The 24,398-nt window shown below is 41.9% G+C and overlaps 1 protein-coding gene across 1 annotated transcript in view; it reads left to right on the top strand.

The window, feature by feature from the left end:
• The window catches only part of LOC122801228 (mucin-like protein), a 471,963-nt gene that overhangs the window by 327,432 nt on the left and 120,133 nt on the right, over positions 1–24,398 (top strand). The window contains exon 14 of the mRNA XM_044070781.1: positions 16,885–17,106. Within this exon, the coding sequence (XP_043926716.1) occupies positions 16,885–17,106 (222 nt within the window). The remainder of the gene's footprint in view (positions 1–16,884; positions 17,107–24,398) is intronic.

Below are 24,398 nucleotides of genomic sequence, written 5' to 3' on the forward strand. Positions count from 1 at the left end.
GCATAACCATGCCTTGCGCCATAAGGAGCAAGCCAGATGAATGCTGGAGTTCTCAGTTGTGAAAGATGGGGGGATCTTGGAAAATGACTGCAATTAAGCAGTGGAAATGATTTTTTTTCTCTACTATAATTTAAATACAATTAGAAATTCTGTCAAACTCTGCAAAATACACAAACTGAAGTCTGAATTCAGCATTCTGTCTTTTTTTTTTTTCGGCTGGGAGTGTTGACTTTAACATCACAAATTATTCTTCATAAGTTCTGTATACCAGTGCTCAGACTTTCTGGCCTTCACTGAATACAGACTCCATTAAGGAACCCATGGATTTCTTATATCCTGTCACAATCTAAATATTCTCTAAATGGACTAATTTCTGAAGCTAGACAGTTCCAAAAGCTAGGCACATTTTGAATAATAATTTTTTTTGAGTTCTATTCAAACTGAGGCTAAAATTAAGGTTAGTAAATTTATTACTCCCTCATTCAGCAGTAATATCTAGACCTAACAATGATTGCCACATATGATCTCTAATATACACTATCCCATTATCAACCTATATGCTATGCTGTAGAGGATCAGCCTTTTTAACCTATCAGGATACTCACAGCACACGCACACTTTATTTTCGTTATGAGTTTATGCAATACCAGTTCCAACATATTTATTTCGGTGTTACAGTAGTGAGAGAATACAGTATTATAATGAATGATAGGACAACTTAAAGTCTTATGCAAATAACATTGAATTACTCCATCTCTAACAACATTGCACTAAATAACAGTCCTGCCATTCTTAGGGTTTTAACTCCCACCAGTGACATGTTCTAGAAAGGTCAGTTTATTACTAATTGTGATTCCAAGGTTCTTCATATTAGTTGGCTAAGACAAAGTTGTTCTTCTAAATATAATGTTACTGCTATATCTACAGGTCTCATTTGTGTGATATTACATTTGGTAGTGCTAAATTTTAGACATAGTTTCTTGGCCCAAATGTCAGTTTCACACATTAGAATAATTTAAAATGTTGTATTTTTTTTAATTGGGCTAAAGTTATGACATCCTGCTTACACTCATCTGCTTACTTGGAGACTTATACTTTGACCTGGGAAATTATCAAACTCCAAAATTAAATATCATTGGTTTCAGCTCCTTTCTGTGTTGGATGGAAGCCTTCTAACTTATCAGTGGGAGTGGTAAGCATTAGGTAGCCTATCTACCACAAGAGGAGTGGTTCCTGGCCCAGAAATTGTAGCTACTGGCCGTTTGGGCAGCTTTTTTCCATCTCTTTCAACATTCTGGTTTGAAAGCCGCACTTGCGCTTGTTTCCCACCTTTCCTGTAACTAGCCTAGTCCAGATACAGAGTTGCTGTATCCAGGACTGTTGGTAAGCTTCTGAGCCCCGCAAGCCTTTCTGTGCTGGAGGAAAGCCTTCTAGCTTATAAGTGGGAGTGGTAAGCACTAGGTAGCCGTTCTACCATGAGAGGAGAGGCTCTTGACCCAGAAATTGTAGTTTATTGACCATTTGGACAGTCTGACCGTCTCTTTCAATTTTCTGGTTTAAAAGACCACATATGCGCGTGTTTCTCATCTTTCCTGTAACTAACCTACTGGGTAGCACTACAAAGCCTTAAACTGATACAAGCCTTCTAGCTTAGGAGAGAGACTTTGGAGTGATTAAGTATCAGTTTTCTGTACGTTCTTGCTGTACTTAACTGTTTTCTGCCTAAACACAGATTTTCCAGCATTTATTGTGATTTAAAAGCTTGTTTTTTTCACATATTGTACTTATTTGACTGCCTGCACTTTTAAAAAGTTGTTTTTTTGTTTAATTAATTTGTTGAACTGTTGTAGGCTACACACTAGAGTGCGATAGCCTTTTCTGATCATTTGTAGTCATTTAAAGCTGTTTTAAGTGTATTTTTTACTGTTTTTGCCTTATCTTTTCAAAAAACAAAACAAAAAAAAAAACAAAAAAAAAAAGTCCTTGTTTTCCGCCTTTCTAAGCTAGTATAGTCCAGTTTTCAGGCTAGTGAATTCAGGGCTGTGATACTAGTTTCCGAGTTGCCCATACCTTACTTGGATAGAAGGAAGTTTCTCTGCTCACCTGTGAGACAACCCATCTGTCCCTGGAGGAGTGGTTCCAGCCCAGAAGTTAGTAGTTTATTGGCCATTTTGGGCTAATTTCTATCTCTTTCACTTCCCTACTATAAAAACCACATTTGCACGGTTTTGCGCATTGGGCAGTGCCAGTTAGCTACGGTTAAATTATTCCCGGCTCCACTAAGTCTCCTCTTCAGTTTTTCCCTTGACACTAGTCTAACTCTCAACCTAAGCACTCAAAAAACATCTTACAGCCCAGCACTTGCTCAGACCTAATAACAAGCACTAATATACCCTGACACTGATTGCCCAGCAGGGCAAGGCTCTTTATTCACCCCTCACCAACCAAGAGACTAAGCAGCTCACCCTACTATTCAGGCATGACCAAAGTGCAACTTTAGGTGCACTCTCCAGTCCAGCTGGTGAATCTGGGTATCCTGAGGCAATGTTACAACTGCCTCATGTACACAGACAACCCTCTCCTCCTACTACAAAACACTAACATGTGCGAGAAATGCAGTTATACAGCCAAACTGGAAGCTAAGCTGTCTCCACCCAAGACTGGAACCGACAGTCAAGAGGAGAAGGTTAACACTTGCACCACAACTCCAGCTGCACACAGACCTACTAAAACAGCACTGGCAAAAAATACACATAAATACACAAAATCATACTCTGATGCTCTAAATAAAAACCTGCAAAAGCATCAGAGGCCTCCAAAGCAGACACCCAAACAACCTGCACTTCCCGTCACAAACAAACCAGACAACACATAAAACACAAAATCAGTGTGCTGCACAATCACAGCCCTTAAGGCGAAATAACATACCTAACACACTAGTAATAGGTGACTTTATAGTCAGGCACACTGATGTCCCACTCACTAGGCTGGACAAGCAGAAGGTTACTGTTAGCTGCCTGTCGGGAGCCAGAATCTGCCACATAACACAAGCACTCAGGTCACTCCAGAACAAGTACAAATATGACTCTGTCATTATTCATGTTTGTGTGAATGACCTGAGACATACCTCCCTGGACTACATGAAAAAAGACATGGATGAGCTCTCTGATCATGTAGCCCAGGCTACTATGACCCTGACCATGTGTAGCATCCTTCCCTCACCAAGAATGATACCGCAGTATAAAGAAAAAATGATCAATTTCAACAATTGGCTAAGCTTCTGGTGTCATTCAAAGGGGATCCAGTGTCTGTCAGCCTGGGACGACATGCTCGACAAGCCGCGTTACTACGCAAGAGATGGCTTGCACCTGTCACCCCTAGGCTTTCGAATACTGGCCAAGGCTCTTACTACCCCCATAGTGCCTTTTTTAGGCAAGGCACAAAAGTCAAACCCACTTCTGTAAACAGCACAATTAACAAAAAAACTGAGGGTTATGCTACTCAATGCCAGGAGTTTAAATCTCAAAATGCACGTGCTCAAAGCACTCCCCAGTATGGAGAATGTCGATATCTGTGCAGTAACTGAAACCTGGTTCAAGGATCCAGGGAGCACCCCAGCACTATCAGGCTACAACTCATACCACATGTTTCAGCCACAGAACACGGACCGAAACACAAAAGGATGGGGTGTATCCATATTCATCAAGGATACCTACACCTCCAGGTTAGTGGTGCAGCATGATACCTTTGAGATCATCCATGTGCAACTAACATCGGGCAAATCTGCAATCAAATTGCGGCCTGCTACAGATCATCCTCCATGACCCAGGACCACCACTCCACCTTTCTGGAGACATTGCAAAACATGAAGGTCTTACCAAACACCCTGATATTGGGAGATTTCAATTACCCTACCATTCACTGGGAAAACTACTCGAGTACAAATTCCCAGGCCCAGAATTTCCTGGAATTCATCAATTCAAATGCCCTGGATCAGCTGGTAAACTCTCCTTCCAGAGGTGAAAACATATTGGACCTGGTCATCACCAACATGGGCGACAGGTGTTCCACACTGGAGGTCAACCCGTCACTGGTTAGATCAGACCATAAACTAATCACTCTGGATGTCCACACCCCACCACTAACCCCAACTAAGGAAACCACAGTAAAAAACTTTTCTGAAGCAAACTTCACCTTACTTAAGACAGAGGTGGTAAGTTTCAAAGACCCCACTCTAAAGGATAATGCTGCCCAAGATGCAGAAACCTTTACAAATGCACTCTATGAGCACCTACAAGGATGCACGGATCGTGCCATCCCTAGCAAAACCAAGACTCACTCCTCTAAGAGAAGGAAATCAGTTTGGTGGACCCCTGCCATAAAGAGGCTATACAATAGAAGGAGGAAACTAGTTCAGAAAAAAAGCAAATCCCAAGAAGGAAAGGCATCCCTGATCAGTATCAGTAAGAAACTGAGGTCCCTCATGAAATCATCCAAGGCTAACTTCGAAAGAAAAATAGCCAAGGATTCAAAAGATAACCACAAAGGCTTCTTTAGCTATGTTAAGAATCTAAGTGGCAACTCACAGATATGCACTAAACTAGTGCAAAATAGCACAAAATATACTGAACCTACTGATATTGCCAACATCCTGGCAGATAGATTCAGTCCAAACTTCACCCCCCTCTCACCTCCAAAAGGGCCCACAACAATACCGGAAAACTATAGTGTCCCAAAAATCACAGACACACAGGTGAAAACAGCCCTTTCAAAAGCCAAAAACACAGCGTCAGTGGGACCAGATGGTGTCCCAGGCTGCATCTTGCACAAACTACAGAATGAACTAACCCCCCACCTAAACACGCTGTTCAACCTCAGCCTCTCCACAGGCTACATGCCCATAGAATGGCGCACAGCAATGGTTATTCCTCTCCACAAAAGAGGGGCCACAACTGACCCTGGTAACTATCGCCCCATAAGCCTGACTAGCCTGGTCTGCAAGGCTATGGAGTGCATCATCATGGAACTCATTAACAAACACACTGGGAACCTCCAAACACTTGACCCGACCCAGTTCGGTTTTGTTAAGGACAGATCATGCCTACTAAACCTGGTTGACTTCTTTGAAACAGTCACCAAGGCCATAGACGAGGGAAAGGTGGTTCACACAGCCTACTTTGACCTCACCAAGGCTTTTGACACCATTCCCCACTTGGGTATTACAGAAAAACTCACCAGCCTGAACATAAACCCCTACATCACGAGATCTGTTGCCAACTGACTTACAGACAGAACTCACACGGTAAGAATAGCGGGCTCCAGGTCCGACTCTAAACCAGTCACAAGTGGTGTCCCACAAGGCTTGGTCCTGTGACCCCTACTGTTCGGCATATACTTCTCAGAAGTACAGGCAAACACATGGGAACTATGGCTAACCAAGTTTAGCGATGACTGCAAACTGGGAGCCATAACTGACTCTCCAGCTGACACGAACATCCTCCAAAAGGGCCTTACTGAGACGGACACCTGGTGTCAAAGTCATGGCATCAAGCTAAATGCCAAAAAATGCATAGTCATCCCATTTGGAAAAAACAAAACACCCATAAATTACCACATAGTTTGCAGCTCCCTTGATACAGAAGAGGTAATAAGAGATCTGGGGACCCAGGTAGATAGTAATCTATCCTTTGACAATCATAGTTCCAAAGTAGTTAGGAAATCCTTCTATGTGGCCCATCTAATTACTAAAGGGTTTGCATCTAGAAATAAAGAGGTTATAGTGCCCCTCTACTCTTCACTCATTAGACCCATCATAGAGTACAATGCCCCATTTGGGGTGTACCTCACAAGACACTTCCAACAGCTGGAAAGACCACAAAAGTACCTCACCAAGAGGATTACTGGTCTCAAACATATATTCTATGCAGCCCGACTGAAAAAAACTCCGGCTGTACTCAGTGGCATATCGCTTACTCAGAGGTGATCTCTGCCTGACTTACAAAGCCATGTCCAACTCAGAATTGATGGACATGCTCCACCTAGAGAAATCTAAGTCACTGCAAGCCACGCGCTCTAGTGAGCCACAGCAATAAACAGAACATGCTAGAGGGATAGTTTCCTGTCACAGAGACTCCCCATGCTTTGGAACAAAATTCCAAATTACATCAGGCAGGGCCCCTTGCTAACACTCTTCAAGAGAAACCTTGACTAGTGGATGGGTAACAGAAAATACACCCCTGGGATCACTTCATTGGCTCTGCTTGACAGGGGATCAGTTAATTAATCAATGGGGCGGCGAAAGCCGACACACTCTGGCTAGGCTTATAAATGCCCTCAGGCAGGTAGCCTAGTACCTACCTATGAACCTATGAACCTATAAATCCTGGAGCACACCAGATATAGTTGGTGGCTAAGGTGAAGTGTGTCTTAAAGCAGTTACTCACTGTTGACTTCCATCCAACCAGTTTTCAATCTTCTTACAGGATTATTGGTTTACTCCACTTCTGCTCTACTGAAGTCAGAAGTGACAAACTTCATGACACCCATGCAGACCGGAACTCAAAGTTCAACTGCTGAATCCTACACTAAGGCACTGTACGAGCACATCCACTCATGCATGAATCGTGCCATCCCAAATAGAACCAAAATGCTCTCATCCAAAAAAAGGAAGCCAATCTGGTGGTCCCCTGCCATAAACAAACTTTACAACAAAAGGAAGAAACTTTTGTAGAAAAGAGGAAAATCCCAGGATGCAAAAAACTCCCTTACTAGCCTCAGTAAGAAACTGAGATGCCTCATAAAATCCATGAAAGCTAGTTACAAAAATAAAATGCCAAAGATTCCAAAGACAACCACAAAGCATTCTATAACTATGTCAAGAATCTAAATGGCAATGCTCAGATCTGCTCTGAGCTAAAACAGAATGGCATTAAATATACTGATCCGAAGGATATTGCCAATATCCTGGCAGATCGATTCAGTGCCATCTTCACCCCCCTCTCACCCCCTAAATGACCCATCTCAATACCAGAAGATTGCCAAATTCCAGTAATAACGGCCACACAGGTACAAAACGCACTCTCTAAAGCCAAGAATACAGCATCCATGGGACCAGATGACATCCCGGGCTGTGTACTACATGAACTACAATATGAACTGGCACCTCACCTAAGTGTCATGTTTAATCATAGCCTCACCTCAGGTTTCGTGCCCACTGAGTGGCGCAGAGCTACAGTTATCCTAATCCACATTCGGGGATCCACCTTGGATCCTGGAAACTACCGTCCCATCAGTCTGACAAGCCTTATCTGCAAGGCCATGGAGCGTATTATCATGGAACTTATAAACAAAGACATTGGCAACCTTCAAACACTGGACCCCACCCAGTTTGGGTTTGTGAAGGGCCGATCTTGTCTCCTGAACCTGATTGACTTCTTTGAATCAGTCTCCAGAGCCATGGACAAGGGTAAGGTGGTCCACACAGCCTATCTAGACCTTGCCAAGGCCTTTGACACCATCCCCACTCTGGAATCATAGATAAACTTACTAAGTTGGGCATTAATCCCTATGTCACCCAATGGGTTGCTAAATGGCTTACTGATAGAACCCACACTGTAAAAGTAGCCGACTCCAAATCCAGCTCCAGACAAGTGACAAGTGGAGTACCTCAGGGTTCAGTCCTGGGGCGCTCTTGTTTGGCATCTACTTCTCTGAAGTACAGGTCAACACTAAGGGACTCTGGCTAACAAAGTTTGCAGATGACTGCAAACTGGGAGCCATTATTGAATCCCAAATGATGTGGATACTCTACAAAAGGGCCTTACAGAAACAGATGCTTGGTGCCAGAGCCATGGGCTCAAGCTCAATGCCAAGAAATGTATTGTTATCCCCTTTGGGAAAAAACATGTATCCATGAATTACCATATAGGTGGAAGTACACTAAACACAGAAAGTGTGATAAGAGACTTAGGGACACAGGTGGACAGTGGTCTGACCTTCGATAACCACATCGCCACAACAGTCAGGAAATCCTTCTATGTGGCACACCTCATCACTAAGGGCTTTTCATTCAGAAAAAAGGAGGTCATTGTCCCACTGTACTCATCCCTCATTAGACCCATTATAGAATACAACACCCCATTTGGTATGTACCTCTCAAGACATCTGCAACAACTGGAAAGGCCTCAGAAATACCTCACTAAAAGAATCACAGGCCTAAAGCAGATGCCCTATGCTGACCGCCTTAAAAAACTCCAGGTATACTCTGTCGCATACCATCTACTCAGAGGCGATCTCTGCTTAACATACAAGGCCATGTCAAACCCAGAGCTGTTGGACATGCTACACTTAAAGAAATCCCAATCCCTCAGAGCTACACGCTCCAGGCATCTAAACCTTGTCATCACAATAAACAAAACATGCTGGAGGGATAGGTTCCTGACCCAGAGACTCCCCAGACTCTGGAATAGATTGCCCATACATGTCAAGCAGAGTGCTTCTTTGGACCTCTTCAAGAGGAACCTTGACGATTGGATGGGAGAAAGGAAATTCACCCCAGGGATCATGTCAGTCGCCCTGCTAGACAGGGGTCCAGGAAAGTAAATAATGTGGGAAGAAATAGCCAGGGAATTGTTATGGCTAGGCTTGTATAGGCCCTAGGGCTGATAGCCTAGTACCAACCTATGAACCTATGAACCAAACTATAAATTATACCTGTCAACATCAAATGCTTCTGCTAAATCTAGGAAGTGCATCAACAGATTAACAGATATCCAAGATCATGGTTATTTTTCAAAAAATCAATCAAGCTGGTGAGTGTGGATCCAATAAAGAAATCCATGTTGATTAATATCAGTTAGTGCTGAATAGGTTTTCCTCTTTCATAATATCTGATTGGCAGTGTTCCTTGCATTTCACAAATATCCTTGACAAATTGTTTGGGTGGTAATTATTGTCATTCGAGCCCTCCCCTTCAATACTCATTCCACTAAAGCGTTTTTCTAAACCAATAGAGTATCACAGATCGTATGAAGAGAATTCAATGTTTCAGTCAGAGGCCTGTTGAGTGATTCCCTAAACGTGCAGATAACCTGGCCTTGTAGTTCATCTGATTGCATATTTTAAGATTTTTAACCCTCCTCAGTGCAGTCTGGACCACTGCAGCAGTTATAGTAGGAGTAATGGAATGAGACAAATTAATATCAGCAGTCTGACATTAATATGTTACAGTTATTTGATGCATTTGTGAATGAATAAAATACTGATTACAGATTCTAGCCATCTTAGCTGAGTCATTCACAGGAAAGCTATGATGCTTTATGGGTCTGACTGGATTACTAGAGGTAATGTTTCAAGTTCACATACAGGATAAAATACTTTTTATTATCAGGTAAATTTAACAGCTTTTATTCATTTACAGACCATGTACAATCTTTCATTTTATTTTATGTATGATCATATTTAACCTCTTCTTGTTAAATGTACATTGCTATTTCTGTTATAAAAATTTAGAATGACCTGTAATCATTTTTGAAACATCAGTCTATTACCAAATAACAGATCAGTATACCAGTAAAGGTAATTATCCTACCTGAGTGGTACAGAAAAAGGTGAGCAAGGCAGTTCCAATATTTCCTCTTTTTTTAGAAATAGATAATCTGAAGTAGTTTATTTAATTTGGTCTTCAACCTATGGGATACTGGATCCATATCAGATCTGAGTCAGCAATCTCACTGGCATCTACTCCGAGCTCCAAACTCCTCTCCTTACTCATAATACAGTTCCACTACCTTCCAACTCGCAGATCTCATTTGCCATGGCTAGCTGAAGCATCATGATCTCCAGAGCTCTGAGTAGTAAGTGAGTTTTGAAAGCTTTTATAAAGCCTTTTTCTCTCTAACTTTTAGGATAGTAGTTAGTATAGGTTTCCCTTCTCCTCCCCTCGCTTGGTGCATTGTGTAATTAATCTTTACTGTTGTTTAGCTTAGTTTAGCTTAGTCGGTTAGTGTAGTTGTTTCCCCTCCCCTCTCAGTGTGTTCTGTGTGTGACTGTGGAGAGTAGGTTTCAGTGGGAAAACTAATATCATTTTTCTTGCTTGTTTTCCCTTTTTGTTTGAATGGCTGATAAGCCTGTATTTAAAAGGTGCACTGAGTGTGTCCATAAGTTGCCCTCAGCAGATGGCCACACTCATTGTGTAATGTGCTTGGGCATTGCCCATCTTAGTATAGACTGCTCTATATGCGCGGGTTTTAACCCATGTGCAATTAAGGACAGGAAGGCTAAGTTGGCCCTGAAAGACCTTCTTCCCACTTCTGACGTCCTTGCCTTTGGTCACAGTGGCTGCTGTGGCCACCTCTCTTTCCTCTCTTGCCCTTGCTTCTCCTCCCTTCCAGACTGGGACTCAACTTCCTGAGTCAAAGCCTGTGGAAGTGGAGAGGAAAAGGGGCACAGAGAAAGAGAGAGAGCCAAAATCCAGGACTGAGAAATGTAAGAGGTCCCTGGACCTCCCTTCACCTGCTAAGAGTCATAGGATCCATGACTCCCCTTGGCTCTGATCTCTGAGATTTTCACCAGAGCCAGAGGAGACACACTCTACATCTAGGGCCTCAGTTCCCAGACCTGCAAGATCAGAGTCTGTGGCTTTGTTCAGGTCCACGCAGTCCTTATCGGAAGTCGACATGGATAAAATGATGAAGATGTTCATTTATACTCAGATCCAGATAGGGGTCTTGCCAGCCTCCTCTCCCTCAGGAGGGGGGAGCTTGCTTGGCATTTTTACACCTATTTCTCCTTCTCCAGTCCGTCCACTGGGTTCAGAGTACTCGGATTCGAGGATGGCTTTAGAAAGGGGGTCGGCGCCGAAGGTACCTGCTTCCTCAGTGCTGACAGCTGCCTGGAGCATGTTGGATCCAACCAGTTCAGATCCAAGCCACTCTCAGAGCCGGAGCTTGAGTGTTGTATCTGAGGCATGGAACTTTTTTCATCAGCTCTGGCTTTGTCGGGCCAAGTTCCCTCCCTCGGAGTTGCGTCCACTTTGGGCCTGTCTCCGATTCTCTTGTCGGACCCGGGGAGACTGGTTTCCTTATTGGTTCCGCAGGAGGTTTGTTCTCCCTCGGTATTCGACATGGTAGAAAAGGTTTTCTCCACTGGATCGAGACCACTGACTATCCCCTCAGACTCTGCCCTGACCCTCTCGGCTCTTTCTATAAATCCTGTCATTTTACCAGAGGGACAGCTCATGCTCAAGGATCCCCAGACAGTTCCCCCTAAGGAACATGTGGCTTGGAAGTTCCTCCTGGAGAGCCCCACCAGAGATGTGCCTCGCAAGCATACATGTAAGAGGAGGCACTTGGACTCCCCCAAGTCCCTAACTGAGAATACGGATTTGGATGATGGGGAAGGTTCCCCCAGGTCACCTCCCAAGGATGTCTCCTTTGAAGACATCATGGAAATCCTTTGCCAAGGGGGAGGTTGGTCCACCCCAAACCTTCTTCTGACAAGTCCATGTTCCTGGAGGCTTTCAGCAGGGGCCCATCTACTTCCTGAGTGTCCCCTCCTGCAGATCCCTTGGTGGAACTGGTCACCTCGTGGGCCTGGAAGGAGCCAGACACCATGGAACCAATCCACAAAAGGCCTGATAAGATTTTGAGTCCACCTTTAGATAGACCAGTGTGGAACAAGGGCTCCCCCGTAAATGCTATGGTGGTAGCAGCAGCCACATTGAAGGAACTAACCCAAGAGAGTTCTTCAGTTCATCCTCCTGACCGAGAGTCGTGGATGATGGACCGCTTAGGGAAGTGGGTTTATGCTTCAGCTACCTTTTCTATTAGGGTGCTGAACCACCTAGCCAATGTCACAAGACTCCAATGTGATCTGGTCAAGGAGCTGGCAGAGTCTTCCCCTAAGTCCATGTCGCAGGAGGACAGGGACTCGTTCTCCATGAGAATGGCCACTTTGAAAGCAGTCTCCAACACATCCATGCAACTCCTTTCACATGCTACTGAAGGAGCGGCTAGGGCAGCTGGGTCTGTCTTGTCCATGAAGCGCAACTCCTGGCTCAGACTATGTCAATTTTTGGAACTTTTCAAGGCGTCCTTTGCCAATACCCCTTATGATGGCTCTACTCACTTTGGTAAGACCATCAAAGAGACTTTAGTCTAGAGTGACGAGGACAGGAAGATACTGTCTGCCTTCGGAATCCTTCTTGACCCCTCAAAGGTCCTTTTCCTGGAATCAGAGAGGGCAAAAGAAGATGTGGTTCTGGAAGTCACAGTATTCCTGGGACACTCAGGGCTCTTCTTATTCTCTCAGAGGCAAAGGGGGACAGAATGGATGCCGGCCCAGAGGCAGAGGGAGTCCGAGGAATTTTTGGGTCTCAAGAGCCTTTCTCAGACAGGCCCAGACAGCATCCCTGAGGGGTGGCCCAACTGCTTTACTCTGGAGGCAGTCGGGGGATGATTGTCCTTGCACCTGGTGGCACGGGCGTCCATAACATCAGACCGCTGGGTGCTTCAGAGCATATCCAGAGGATACTGTATCCCCTTTGTGTGTCCTCCCAAATCTCCCAAACATCTCCTGGACGTACCACCCATGCAAAGGGAGGTAGCAGCACAGGAACTTTCCAAGCTGCTATGAAAACGAGCCATCAAAACTGTCCCCCCAGATCAGTCTGGATTAGGCTTCTACTCCAGGTTCTTTTTGGTGCCAAAGAAGACAGGGGACTTAAGGCCCATTCTGGACCTATTTACCCTGAACCTGTCAGTTGCCAAAGAAAAATTCCGGATGGTCACACTACAGTCCATAATGCCGTACCTGCAAGAAAGTGACTGGATGTGCTTGTTAGACCTCCAGAATCACATAAAGATGCACAGAAGCTCCAGGAGGTTCCTTCTCTTCTGGCTAGGAGTCAATCATTACTAATTTCAAACCCTACCCTTTGGTCTCACCACAGCCCCCAGGGTGTTCACCAAAGTAATGGCAGTGGTAGCGGCTCACCTGAGGCTTTAGGGGATTCAGGTCTATCCACACCTAGATGATTGGCTCCTCACTGCTCCCACCAGGCATCTACTCTCTCAACCCAGGGATTATTTCTTAAACCTTGCCCTGCATTTGGGGATCACAATCAATGCATTCAAATCACTTCTAAATCCTGTCCAGGTGATAGACTACATTGGGGCAAGGATAGATACATTACAATGCAAAATCTTCCTGACCTTGGAGAGAGTACAAAACCTGAGGATGCATGTTTCTCTGATCTACCATTCCCATCTTTCATTGGTGGCATCAGTGTTGAGGGCCTTAGGTTCAATGGCAGCGACCATAATGCTTCTCTCGTGTGCCCGGTTACATATGATAATTCTGCAGTGGACACTAACTGTACAATGGTCCCTGTTGGAACTTCCATTGTCATATCCAGTGCAACTTAGTCGAGTCTGTCAGTCATCCCTTCTATGGTGGATGTGTTCTCTGGACATTTTGGAGGGACGAACCTTTGTTCCAGCCTCTGTCCAAGCTACAGTGACCACGAATGCCTACCAACTTGAGTGGGGGAGCATTGTTCGGGCTGGACAGTCCAAGGCCTGTGGTCCCCTGTAGAGACCAGCTTGCACATAAACTTTCTAGAGATGAGGGCAGTCCTTTTAGCATTGCAGGCCCTTCATGCCTTTCTTCCTCTGAGAACCATTGCAATTTAGTCAGACAACATGTCAGTGGTCTGGTATATCAACAAACAGAGAGGGACCAGGTCTTACCCCCTTTGTCTTAAGGGCATGAGAGTGTGGGAATGGGTGATCTCCACAAGTCATTTTCTCAATGCAACGCACATTCCGGGATGGTCCAGCATTCTAGTGGACAGGTTAAGTTGGACTATTCTGATGCCTTACGAGTGGTCTCTGAATCTTTCGGTACCAGAGCAGATCTTCCTGCAGTAGGACCAGCCTTGCTGCGATCTCTTCGCATCTCCATCCAACACGAAGTGCAGCAAGTTTTTCGCTCTGAACCCCCTGCCGGGGGAGTCCCCCAGAGATGCTCCAGTCCATGCCTGGCCTCCCAGTCTTCTGTATGCTTACCCTCCAGTACCTCTTATTCCGAGGTTTCTACAGAAAGCTCTCGACTGGGGAGCAAAGTGATCCTCATTGCCCCATTTTGGCCCCACTATGCATGGTTTCCCTTCCTTTGGTCTCACCTTCTGGCTCTGCCCTGGATCTTGGATCCCATTCATAGGTTCATAGGTTAGTAGGTTAGTACTAGGCTAACTTCCCTTGCGAGCCATTGTAAGCCTAGCCAATTATCCCTTGTGAGACTCAAACCCTGCACCTTGTGTTTGTAAGGCAAACACCTTAACCATTAGGTCACCCTCCCAACCTTCCTTCAGGATCTGATTTCACACCCATTGGGGGTTCCTCATCCAAACCTGAACAGTTTGAAGCTCACACCTTAGCTGCTCTAATTCCCATGATCACTAGGACTCCTGAATTATCCTCCTTCAGTTAGGTCTATTCTGGTGGCTGCTTACAAGTTTTCAACCAGGAAGTTTTATCACAGTAAATGGAAACTTTTTCCTTATGGGCCTCTCAAAGGAGTTTAGACCCCTTCACAGCTCCTGTTTCTGCCATTCTTGAGTGTCTAGCTGATATTTTTCAACAAGGAGCTAGTTCTTCTACTGTCAAGGTTCAATTGGCTGCCATTTCTCATTTTTATGTTGGTGAGAATTCTGCCTCTCTAACTTCCTCCAGACTGTGTAAAGCCTTTATCAAAGGGACTTTTCTGTTATGCCCCCCCTGTCAAGGATCCTGTTCCTCCATGGGACCTTACTATGGTTCTTCAAGCTCTGGTCGCTCCACCCTTTGAACCCGCTGCAACCACAGATCTAAAATTCTTATCTTGGAAAACAGCATTTCTGGTGGCTATTATCTCTGCTAAAAGGGTTTAAAAACTGCAGGCCTTGTCCGTCAAAGTTCCTTATATGATTTTCCACAAAGATAGGGTTTCCCTTTGGACCAATCCATCCTTTCTTCCCAAGGTGGCATCACCAGTTAATATCAATCAAACCATCAATTTGCCAGTTTTCTTTCCTAAATTTGCTAACAAAATGGAATACAAACTCCACTTGCTCGATGTTCTTAGGCAGTTACGATTTTATTTATATGGGACAAAAAAATTCTGTAGATCTGATCAACTGTTTTTATCCTTCTATAAACCCTTTTTGGGAAAACCTATCTCCAAGGTCACTATTGCTAGGTGGATTTCTTCATGCATCCTTCAGGTCTATAAGTACAGAGGCATGTCTCCTCCGGGTCAGGTGAAAGCTCATTCCACTAGTTCCATGGCTTCTTCTGTGGTCTTTTGGTCTAAGGTCCCTTTGGATGATATGTGTTCTGCACCTGCTTGGTCCTCATCTCATACATTTATTTCTCATTACAAACTGGATTTGACTTCCAGAAGGAGAGCCTCCTTTTGTTCCGCGGTGCTCTGGAATATCCTCCCACGAGGGCCACCCAGGAGTTTGGGTCTATATTAAATATTTAAATGCTTAAACGTTCGAATCACTAAACATCGAACTTTAGTGATTGAATGTTCAAATGTTCAAATATTTTAAAAAATTTAAAAAAAAAAAAAAAAGAAAACAAAAGAAAAAGTAAAGGGTTTAAGCAGGGGGCAAGCCCCCTGCACCCCCCACACCCCCGCTACTTAAATATACTAACTCTGAGATCGCGCTACAGTGTAGTATTTCTGCACTGTAGTGCACTGAAGTGATCTTTAGTGATTCGAACGTTTAAGCGTTCGAATATTTAAGATAGACCCCAGGAGTTTTAGTAGCTGGGAACTCTATCCCACAGGTTGAAGACCAAATGAAGTAAACTACTTCAGATAAAGAAGTTATGCACTCACCATAACATTCAATCTGAGTAGTTTTACTTCATTTGTCTTCAAACATCCCTCCCTCCTTCCCCTGGACCTTGTCATGTGAACAGCCTGCGGGCTGTAGATATAGGTCATAAATATTTTTCAGGTTGGGATATCAGTATAAGGATCAGGAAAGTCAATCTGGGGGTAGGAAGGTAGTGGAGGTGTATTATGGGTAAGGGGAGGAGCTTGGAGCTCGGAGCAGATGCTAGTGAGATTGCCGGCTCGGATTCAATACGGATCCGGTATCCCACAGGTTGAAGACAAATGAAGTAGAACTACTCAGATGGAATGTTATGGTGAGCACATAACTTCTTTTTAATACTGACTAATCAATCTGCTGATGATACTTCCAAGGTAATTAACTACATTGACATGTTATGCATTATATATAGTCTGCTAGTTGTGCTTAACATCTAAATTTAAACTACGGACAAATAAAGAAATGAGTACTTATGAAAATGTCAGACAATGCAAGCAAGCTTGGACTAGCATGTAATTCTTTTAAAAATTCTTATTCAGCATAAACATGTATTTTTTTTTTGGGGGGGGGGTTTAGCACATGACGATGTCTTTTTATGTTCTCATCTGCCAACTTTCTGACAGCGTTATACAGTGTTAAAATGTCACAATTTGTTTTGGACAAGCTTTCATCATTCTCAGCAGTTTAAATACTTAATAAATGCTTACTATAAATGCATTTTGAACCAGCTTGTTTATGCGAAGTTTGTTATGCCAACTGGCAAGCTTAAAACATTCAGCTGATAGATGTTGATTACATTGCTTAGAAATTATATGAGTAACATCTGGAAGTCATTTGCAAGGATATGCCAACCATAAATCATTAGTCTAGCTAAATCTTGGACAAAAGTAGTCAGTTTAATTAGAATTCTTTGTGTAAACATTCTTAAAGCTTCTTTTTAGGAAAAAGTGAAGATTATGGTTTACATATATTTAAAATGTTTTGTTTGTTTATATCAGAGAAAAAAGGACTATGGGCATATCGTTTAGAGCGAAACACTAGAAACACAATAAATCCAAGGCAAAAGTGCTTGAACTGGTATTACAATGAGCCCTATCCATATTGGTATTACTATACTCCGCCATGCCCTTGCAGTTACTGGCAAGCTATTTGGGATCCATCATATACCTGGGGAAACCAAATTAAATACGTGTATGGTTTTGCAGTGAAAAAGCCAAATGGTAAGTGGTTTGACTTTATTTAATTGTTGTTAGCAGTGTTTATTCAAAGTCTGAAGCAAAAACTGTACGTAATGTTTGGTGATGAAACTTAGATAGGTCAATTTCACTTAAAGAATGGAAATGCCAAATAGTTGCCCAACACCAGAAGAAAGTGATTCTAGTTTTAAATGATAAAGTTATGTTGCTAAGATAGTAGAGAAGCTGACTGCTTTGTGTAGTTGCTGAAATCCATTGCACAAGTGTTGAAAACCTATAAAATCTATAATGTTTGAATAATGCAAAATTGTGTTTTTCATCCCTATCAGTGCTACATGACTTGTGTACAGAACTCAGTATTCAGTCTAATGTTATTAAGTTTTGTAATGTGGAAACAATATTTTTAAGGCAGCTTTACAATGAATACATATTTCTCACTAAGTCAAGACAGAATAGAACTACAATAGCTAAAAGTAACATAATCTCAGTCCAACAAAATCAGTTTACAAAATATCACTACATCCTATAAAATAATCTTTTCTGCAGAGAACTGTGTCACCTGTAACCCCCCCCCCCAACCATGTGAATACTCTGTCCTGAGGCAGTTGACCTCTATAAATGCTTCCTCTGAGTTTGTGCAAACTTGGAGAGATTCATAACATTTTGTGATGTAGCAAATGACACAGTCAGCTGTAGTGCTTCTAAGAGGCGAATGTATCTGCTTAAAGAATTTCCAACATCCATACTGAAATGCATATGCTTGCCAACATTTTTCAATAATCAAATTGTTATAACAGTATTAAGCAAAAAAGACATATGAATCCTTATAACCTAATTCTGCCTAGCTTACTTCCTAAGCTTCACACTCATCAGTCTTTCTTACATGTCAGCGATCCTCTAATCCATGTTACTCTTCTTTACATACTACCGTGCTCATCTCTAGATCATGGTTTGGTGCACTGGAAAGACTAAGGCCATCCTAGGGAGGGCTGCGTGACTGCATTGATGACACTGCAGGAGTGCTGGTATAGCACCTGCAGCAACATGTCTAGACAGCATGCTCTTTACAAGTCTGATTGTTACTGGGTGGGGGTTAAAGTGTGTAGTACCACATATGTGACCTGTGCAAGCAGCTCACAAGCCACTGGGGAAGGGCTTAGGTAAGGGGGGACCTGGTCCCTGACTCAGAGATGATGGTTCCTGTTCCCAGATTCTTCAGAGAAATAAATGGGATGTAGAACTCTGAGCTCCACAAAATGAATGGATCTGTGGAATGTCTGTAAGTGCAGGGCAAACTGGTCAGTATATATCACTTGACTAACTCATATGAAAACATTAATTAACTCCATAGAAACAGAATCTTCAAGGCTTCCAATTTTTGAATAGCGATGCTCAACAAAAGCAATGGCACTGAAACGTGCATCAGTGATTTCTGATTTATCCTGTGGAATCAGATCCGATTTTAAAAGTATGGAAATGCCAGTTGAGCTGCAGTAGCCTTTCTCTGTTTTAGGAAAATGGAAATTTGTCAACAATACTTTTCTCAACTCTGAGATAAAAAGAAGGTCAACATGGACTAAGAATCTTTTTTTTTAAACCAAACTTAAGAATAAACAAAATAAAAACCACTCTAACATAATGCCAGATAGCAGAAAACAATATTTATTTTCACAGATTAAGTAAGCACTTACATTTTTCTTTAAAAATACTTCATCAGCATCAACATCTCACTTCTCAAAACTTTTACTATAAGAGGAATTATGTCTCTTAACCTACTTTACAACAGCACTCCATACCTCACTACTTAAATAAACTAACTCAATGCTATGCCAAGAAAATAAATATTCCCTTACCTCATAGCTCCTGCCACCTTGCCTGTTGTTGGTTTAAGTAGTAGAACATGAAAAAAGAAAATTTTTCATAAGCTGAGCCTTTGACTTTTTCTTACTGGGAGTTTATGAAAGGTGTACAAATAGGCTGAGTGTATCCCTTCTTTCTCATGCTACAATTTGTACAGTATAATATAAGAAACATCTGAAATACTAACAGAAAGAAACTGTGAGTCTATATGGTGATGCCTTGTGTTCTAGCTAGTTCAATGACCCACCTGGATCCCTTTTGCAAGTCTGCACCACCAATCTCAAGCTGTTTAAAATGCCTCAGCTGACTGCTTCTGTTTCCCATTCAGGAAACCAATTCTATTTCCTTACTAACCTCCCTGTACTTCCTAATGCCTGGTGTAACATTAGTTACTTTAATGGTAACCATCTCCTACTTATGCCATCTTTTCTATCCAAACCAGCCCAGCCACACATTCCCATTAATGACGTATGTATCTGCATTACTTTTCCATTACTTTTCCTCTGCTGCACTGAAAAAGAGGGTTGAAGCATCCTACATCACTCTCACTGTGAGATTTCTTCCAGCTCCATCTTACATCACTCTCACTGTGAGATTTCTTCCAGCTCCATCTGATGTCACTCTCACTGTGAGATTTCTTCCAGCTCCATCTTATGTCACTCTCACTGTGAGATTTCTTCCAGCTCCATCTTACATCACTCTCACTGAGATTTCTTCCAGCTCCATCTTACATCACTCTCACTGTGAGATTTCTTCCAGCTCCATCTTATGTCACTCTCACTGTGAGATTTCTTCCAGCTCCATCTTACGTCACTCTCACTGTGAGATTTCTTCCAGCTCCATCTTACATCACTCTCACTGTGAGATTTCTTCCAGCTCCATCTTACATCACTCTCACTGTGAGATTTCTTCCAGCTCCATCTTATATCACTCTCACTGTGAGATTTCTTCCAGCTCCATCTTACATCACTCTCACTGTGAGATTTCTTCCAGCTCCATCTTTCGTCACTCTCACTGTGAGATTTCTTCCAGCTCCATCTGATGTCACTCTCACTGTGAGATTTCTTCCAGCTCCATCTTACGTCACTCTCACTGTGAGATTTCTTCCAGCTCCATCTTTCGTCACTCTCACTGTGAGATTTCTTCCAGCTCCATCTTACGTCACTCTCACTGTGAGATTTCTTCCAGCTCCATCTTATGTCATTCTCACTGTGAGATTTCTTCCAGCTGCATCTTATATCACTCTCACTGTGAGATTTCTTCCAGCTCTGTCTTACAGCACTCTCACTGTGAGATTTCTTCCAGCTGCTCTCCTACACTGACTTTAATGCCTTTGCTTTTTTCACCTTATCCAAGAATGTGATTTCATTTTCCCCTATAATACTTCTCAAGCTATATATCTTATCTTGGTTTTGGTCTTACAAGGCCAAATAGAGGGGCAACATCTCCTTTATGGCTCTTAATGCTATGCTGTTGGTTATATATACCAGCATTTAGTTTGCCTTTTTCACGCTTACTTGTACTTAACCCAATATTTTGGGCTTTACGTATTAATAACCCTTGAGTTCTTTATCCATCATGTGTCTTTTAATCTGATACCCCCTCTAGAGAGCATAAGATACATTTGGAATGGATGAAGAAGAGCTGTTACTTTCTTTGGCCATGTCTCCAGCATCCTCAGTAACCTCAGACTAGCATCTTATCACAATTTACACTCCCTGCAAAGGCCAATGAGACTGAGACAGTTTTGTTTTCTATTGGTAAATTCAGAGACAAACACGTTAAATCAGGCTGGAACTATTATTTCTGTGTCATCCCCAGCAATATCAAATGATGAGAACTCCTGTCCGCATTCAGTAAAAATTGCAAGAAAAACCCAGAGAAGTTACCCTTTTCACCGTTTGCTACATTAAAACTCCTGTAATGGAGGACCATGGGATATATGCAAATCGACAGTGTTTTCAGCTGCATGGTTTCTGAATACCCACGGCTGGGTTAGATACTAGTCGGGATATTTTGCAGGCACCTTAGTATTTATGGGCATAGCTAAGTTTAAAAATATAATATAATATAATATAATATAATATAATATAATATAATATAATATAATATAATATAATATAATATAATATAATGCATTTCTTTTCAATTTGATCATTCACATTAATTACTAACAAAAGTAAATATATGTGTTGTTAAAGTATAGCTGAGCATTCTACTTCTCCTGTGCTGATAATGTCAATAACAAGGCTGAAACATCCATGTCCACAGCTAGTGGGATTTGACTTTATAGGCCTGAATGTACCTATAAAGATTTAAAAAGAAAAAAGTCATGGGTGTTCAGAAGCCATGGCCTTAAGGGGTCATTTGCATAAATCCCATGGGTGATCATTACAGGAGGTTTAAGGGATTACACAGTGAAAACTATAGCGTGACTGAGTATTTCTTGCAGTTTTACTGCATTGTCTGTCTGTGTAACATTTTTAACAGTTGATTTGAATCCCAGCCATCATGTCATTAGGGAATATATTCAAGTAAGAACAGGAGAAGGTCTGCACAAATACTTGGCCTTGGAAAAGAAATTAGGTGACAAGGCATTACAGTAATTTAGACAGTGTGCCTGCCTTCTGAACATCGTCTTTATGAATTTTTAAGTGGACATAGGAACTAAAATGTATGTCAAAGGGCAGGGGGGGCTCATGGTTTTGCTTAAGGTTCCATATTAGTATTTTGGAATTAATTTAAAAAGTTAGGAATAAGCAATAGTATATAGTTAATAACTCATTTATTAATAAGCGAAAAACCTAATTACAATAAGGCTCGTGTGAAAACCAGTTGAGAAACAGTGCTAGTTAGAAAAGTGAGAGATAATATAGGAATCAGGGAAGGGCAGTGATCTTCCTCATGTTTCTTCTCCTTTCTACTCCCCTTCCATCTGCATGCCTATCTCACCTTTTCTCTGTCCTCTCCCCAATGTGTCCTTTCCTGCAACTATTCTCACTTGCCTCTACTAATATTGTCATACCTTTCTATACAATGATATGCTGTTATCCCTATAACATAAGCCATCTTATGGCTACACGTTATCCATAAAGCTCTGCTAAGCATAATTCCATTTTCCATCTATGTTTTGACATTGTAAACTGTTTCTTGAACTAAATATTGTAGCATATTCTTGCATCTGTAAATATGTATGTGTATATATATATATATATATATATATATATATATATATATATATTTTTTTTTTTTTTTGTTTGTTTTTAGCATATCATTGTATCTGTAAATATGTTTTGTTCATTTCTTATGTGATCCTATTCACCCAGGCTGTGCTGCAAATGGAACATTGAGTTCAGTGCACTACCCCAGTAAACAAACATAAATAAAATAAATAGCACAAAGGTCAAAAATAAAAGGAAAGTAAAAGGAATATTTCTCCATTCTGCCACTACAGTTACTTAGGAATTATATCATTATGTGTATTAGATATATTTACTTTTGTTAGTAATTAATGTGAATGATCAAACTGAAAAGAAATGCATTATATTATATTATATTATATTATATTATATTATATTATATTATATTATATTATATTATATTATAATGACATCAAAAGGTACAATAAACCTAGCTAGTCTGTTCTTTTAATGTTGTAACATTCTGTCTCTTTGCTTACCTTTTTCCATGTGTCCCATGCCCTCTTGAATGCCTCTGTGGATTCCCTCCCATCACCCATTCCAGAAGTCCATTTCATGGAACCATATCTCTAGGAATGAAAAAGTACTTTCAGAGATCTAGGGAGTAGTTAATCCGTACAATTTGCTGCCCATATCTATTCTCCATCCTCCTGTCTCTTTCCTGTTCAGGATGTTGCCTTCAAATCTCTCAGACATGTTCAGGTGCACCAGTATCATGTCCTCCTGTCTCTTTTGGATTCAAGTCAGACGAGCTGTAACTTTTCTGCCCTCTGGTCATGTTCGGTCCCTGTACCCAATGGCTCTTTCTGGCAGCTGTCTCTTGAAGTCTTTCTTTCAGACTAGTGTCCTTTTCTTTATGTGGTCTGCATTCAGAACAATAGGAATGGTCTGACCAAAGACTAACAGACGGGAAGCATTAGCTCTTTGTTTCTGGAACCTACTTCCGTGAGGATACACCCCAGCATGTTTATGTTTATTTATTTATTAGCCAGGCAGGTGGGCTGATCCTACCACCCTTTTCATCCCTGACCCAGGCACACAAATAGTTGTAACAAGATATAGCGTGACAGAGTTAATTACATTTCAGTTCACAGGGAAGCAAATTTCTACCAACATTTTACAATATTTCCACAATCCAAAGCTTGGCTATTCACATTTTCTTATCTATCTGTTCTTCAGAGGAGTGCTATTTATCTTCATTAGTGATATTTATGGGTTCTGTTCTTTCTGCTGCTACCATAGCTTTCTCCCTCGGTTGCTGGTGGCCCTTTCCAGGATTCACCAGCATTTCCATATCCTATTCCTACCATATTACCATCAGTTCCACTACTCTAATCTGCTATTTCACACTGCGGTCAGTGTGGTCCAAGCAAGGTACATTTCCAGTGAGCTTTAACTGACACCCTTCTGCCCACATACTCAGCCTTTCCAATTATATTGCTAGTCATCCTGAACTTGAACTCTTTTTCCATCCTGAACTTTTGTGTCATCAGCCAAGGTTATTCCTCTACTCCAGTCCCCGAGGTATACCTGAGGCAAATATAAGAACACTGGATCCAATACAGACCTATGCAGTATCTAGTGGTCACTTTCCCAATTATTTACATTGTCCCTTTCACTGCAACCCTCATGCATTGTATGATTTTTGGTATGCTGTTCTTATAGCAGTTTCCTGAAGGTGATGCATTCACAGGTATTCCTAATTTCTTGTGATACAGCACTCCCAAGTAACAGGCGATATCTTTAAAAAGCCTTCTCACCAACAGAGTTAAAGCAGTGTCTTTATAACTGAGGGCTTCATTATTATCACTATGAAATGAAAAGCATGAAGGTCTTGCCATAAGTCTTTTGTTGTTAAATGGCACCCAGTAGTTAGTATTCAACAATATGAATGTCAAAGGATTTAAAGTAGAGAAGACTTAGTGGCAATGCATAGCCAGTTGGCTTTGACACTTGACTGGCAGGACTGTTCTTGTTCAGTGAACAGAGACACGAAGCAACACATCTTGTTTTCATTTATCTGGAGACTAGAAGTGTTACAAGGAGAACTGTGGACTAGATCAAGTAAAGGGTTTTCTAGTCTGGCAGTCAACATACTAATATTGACTGCTCTTCTGGCTTCCCTTGTTAGGAGACTGGAGAGTTTCTGGGAGCACTTTAGTTGGGCTGCAACCCTGTCATCTGGTATTTTTATGCCAGGGTTGAATGAAACATTTTAGTCTAACCATGGATCTATAGTTATAAAGTTGTATTTAG

The sequence above is a fragment of the Protopterus annectens genome, chromosome 4.part1, assembly GCF_019279795.1.
Source record: "Protopterus annectens isolate FY-2018-M chromosome 4.part1, PAN1.0, whole genome shotgun sequence".
Taxonomy (NCBI): Eukaryota; Metazoa; Chordata; order Ceratodontiformes; family Protopteridae; genus Protopterus; species Protopterus annectens.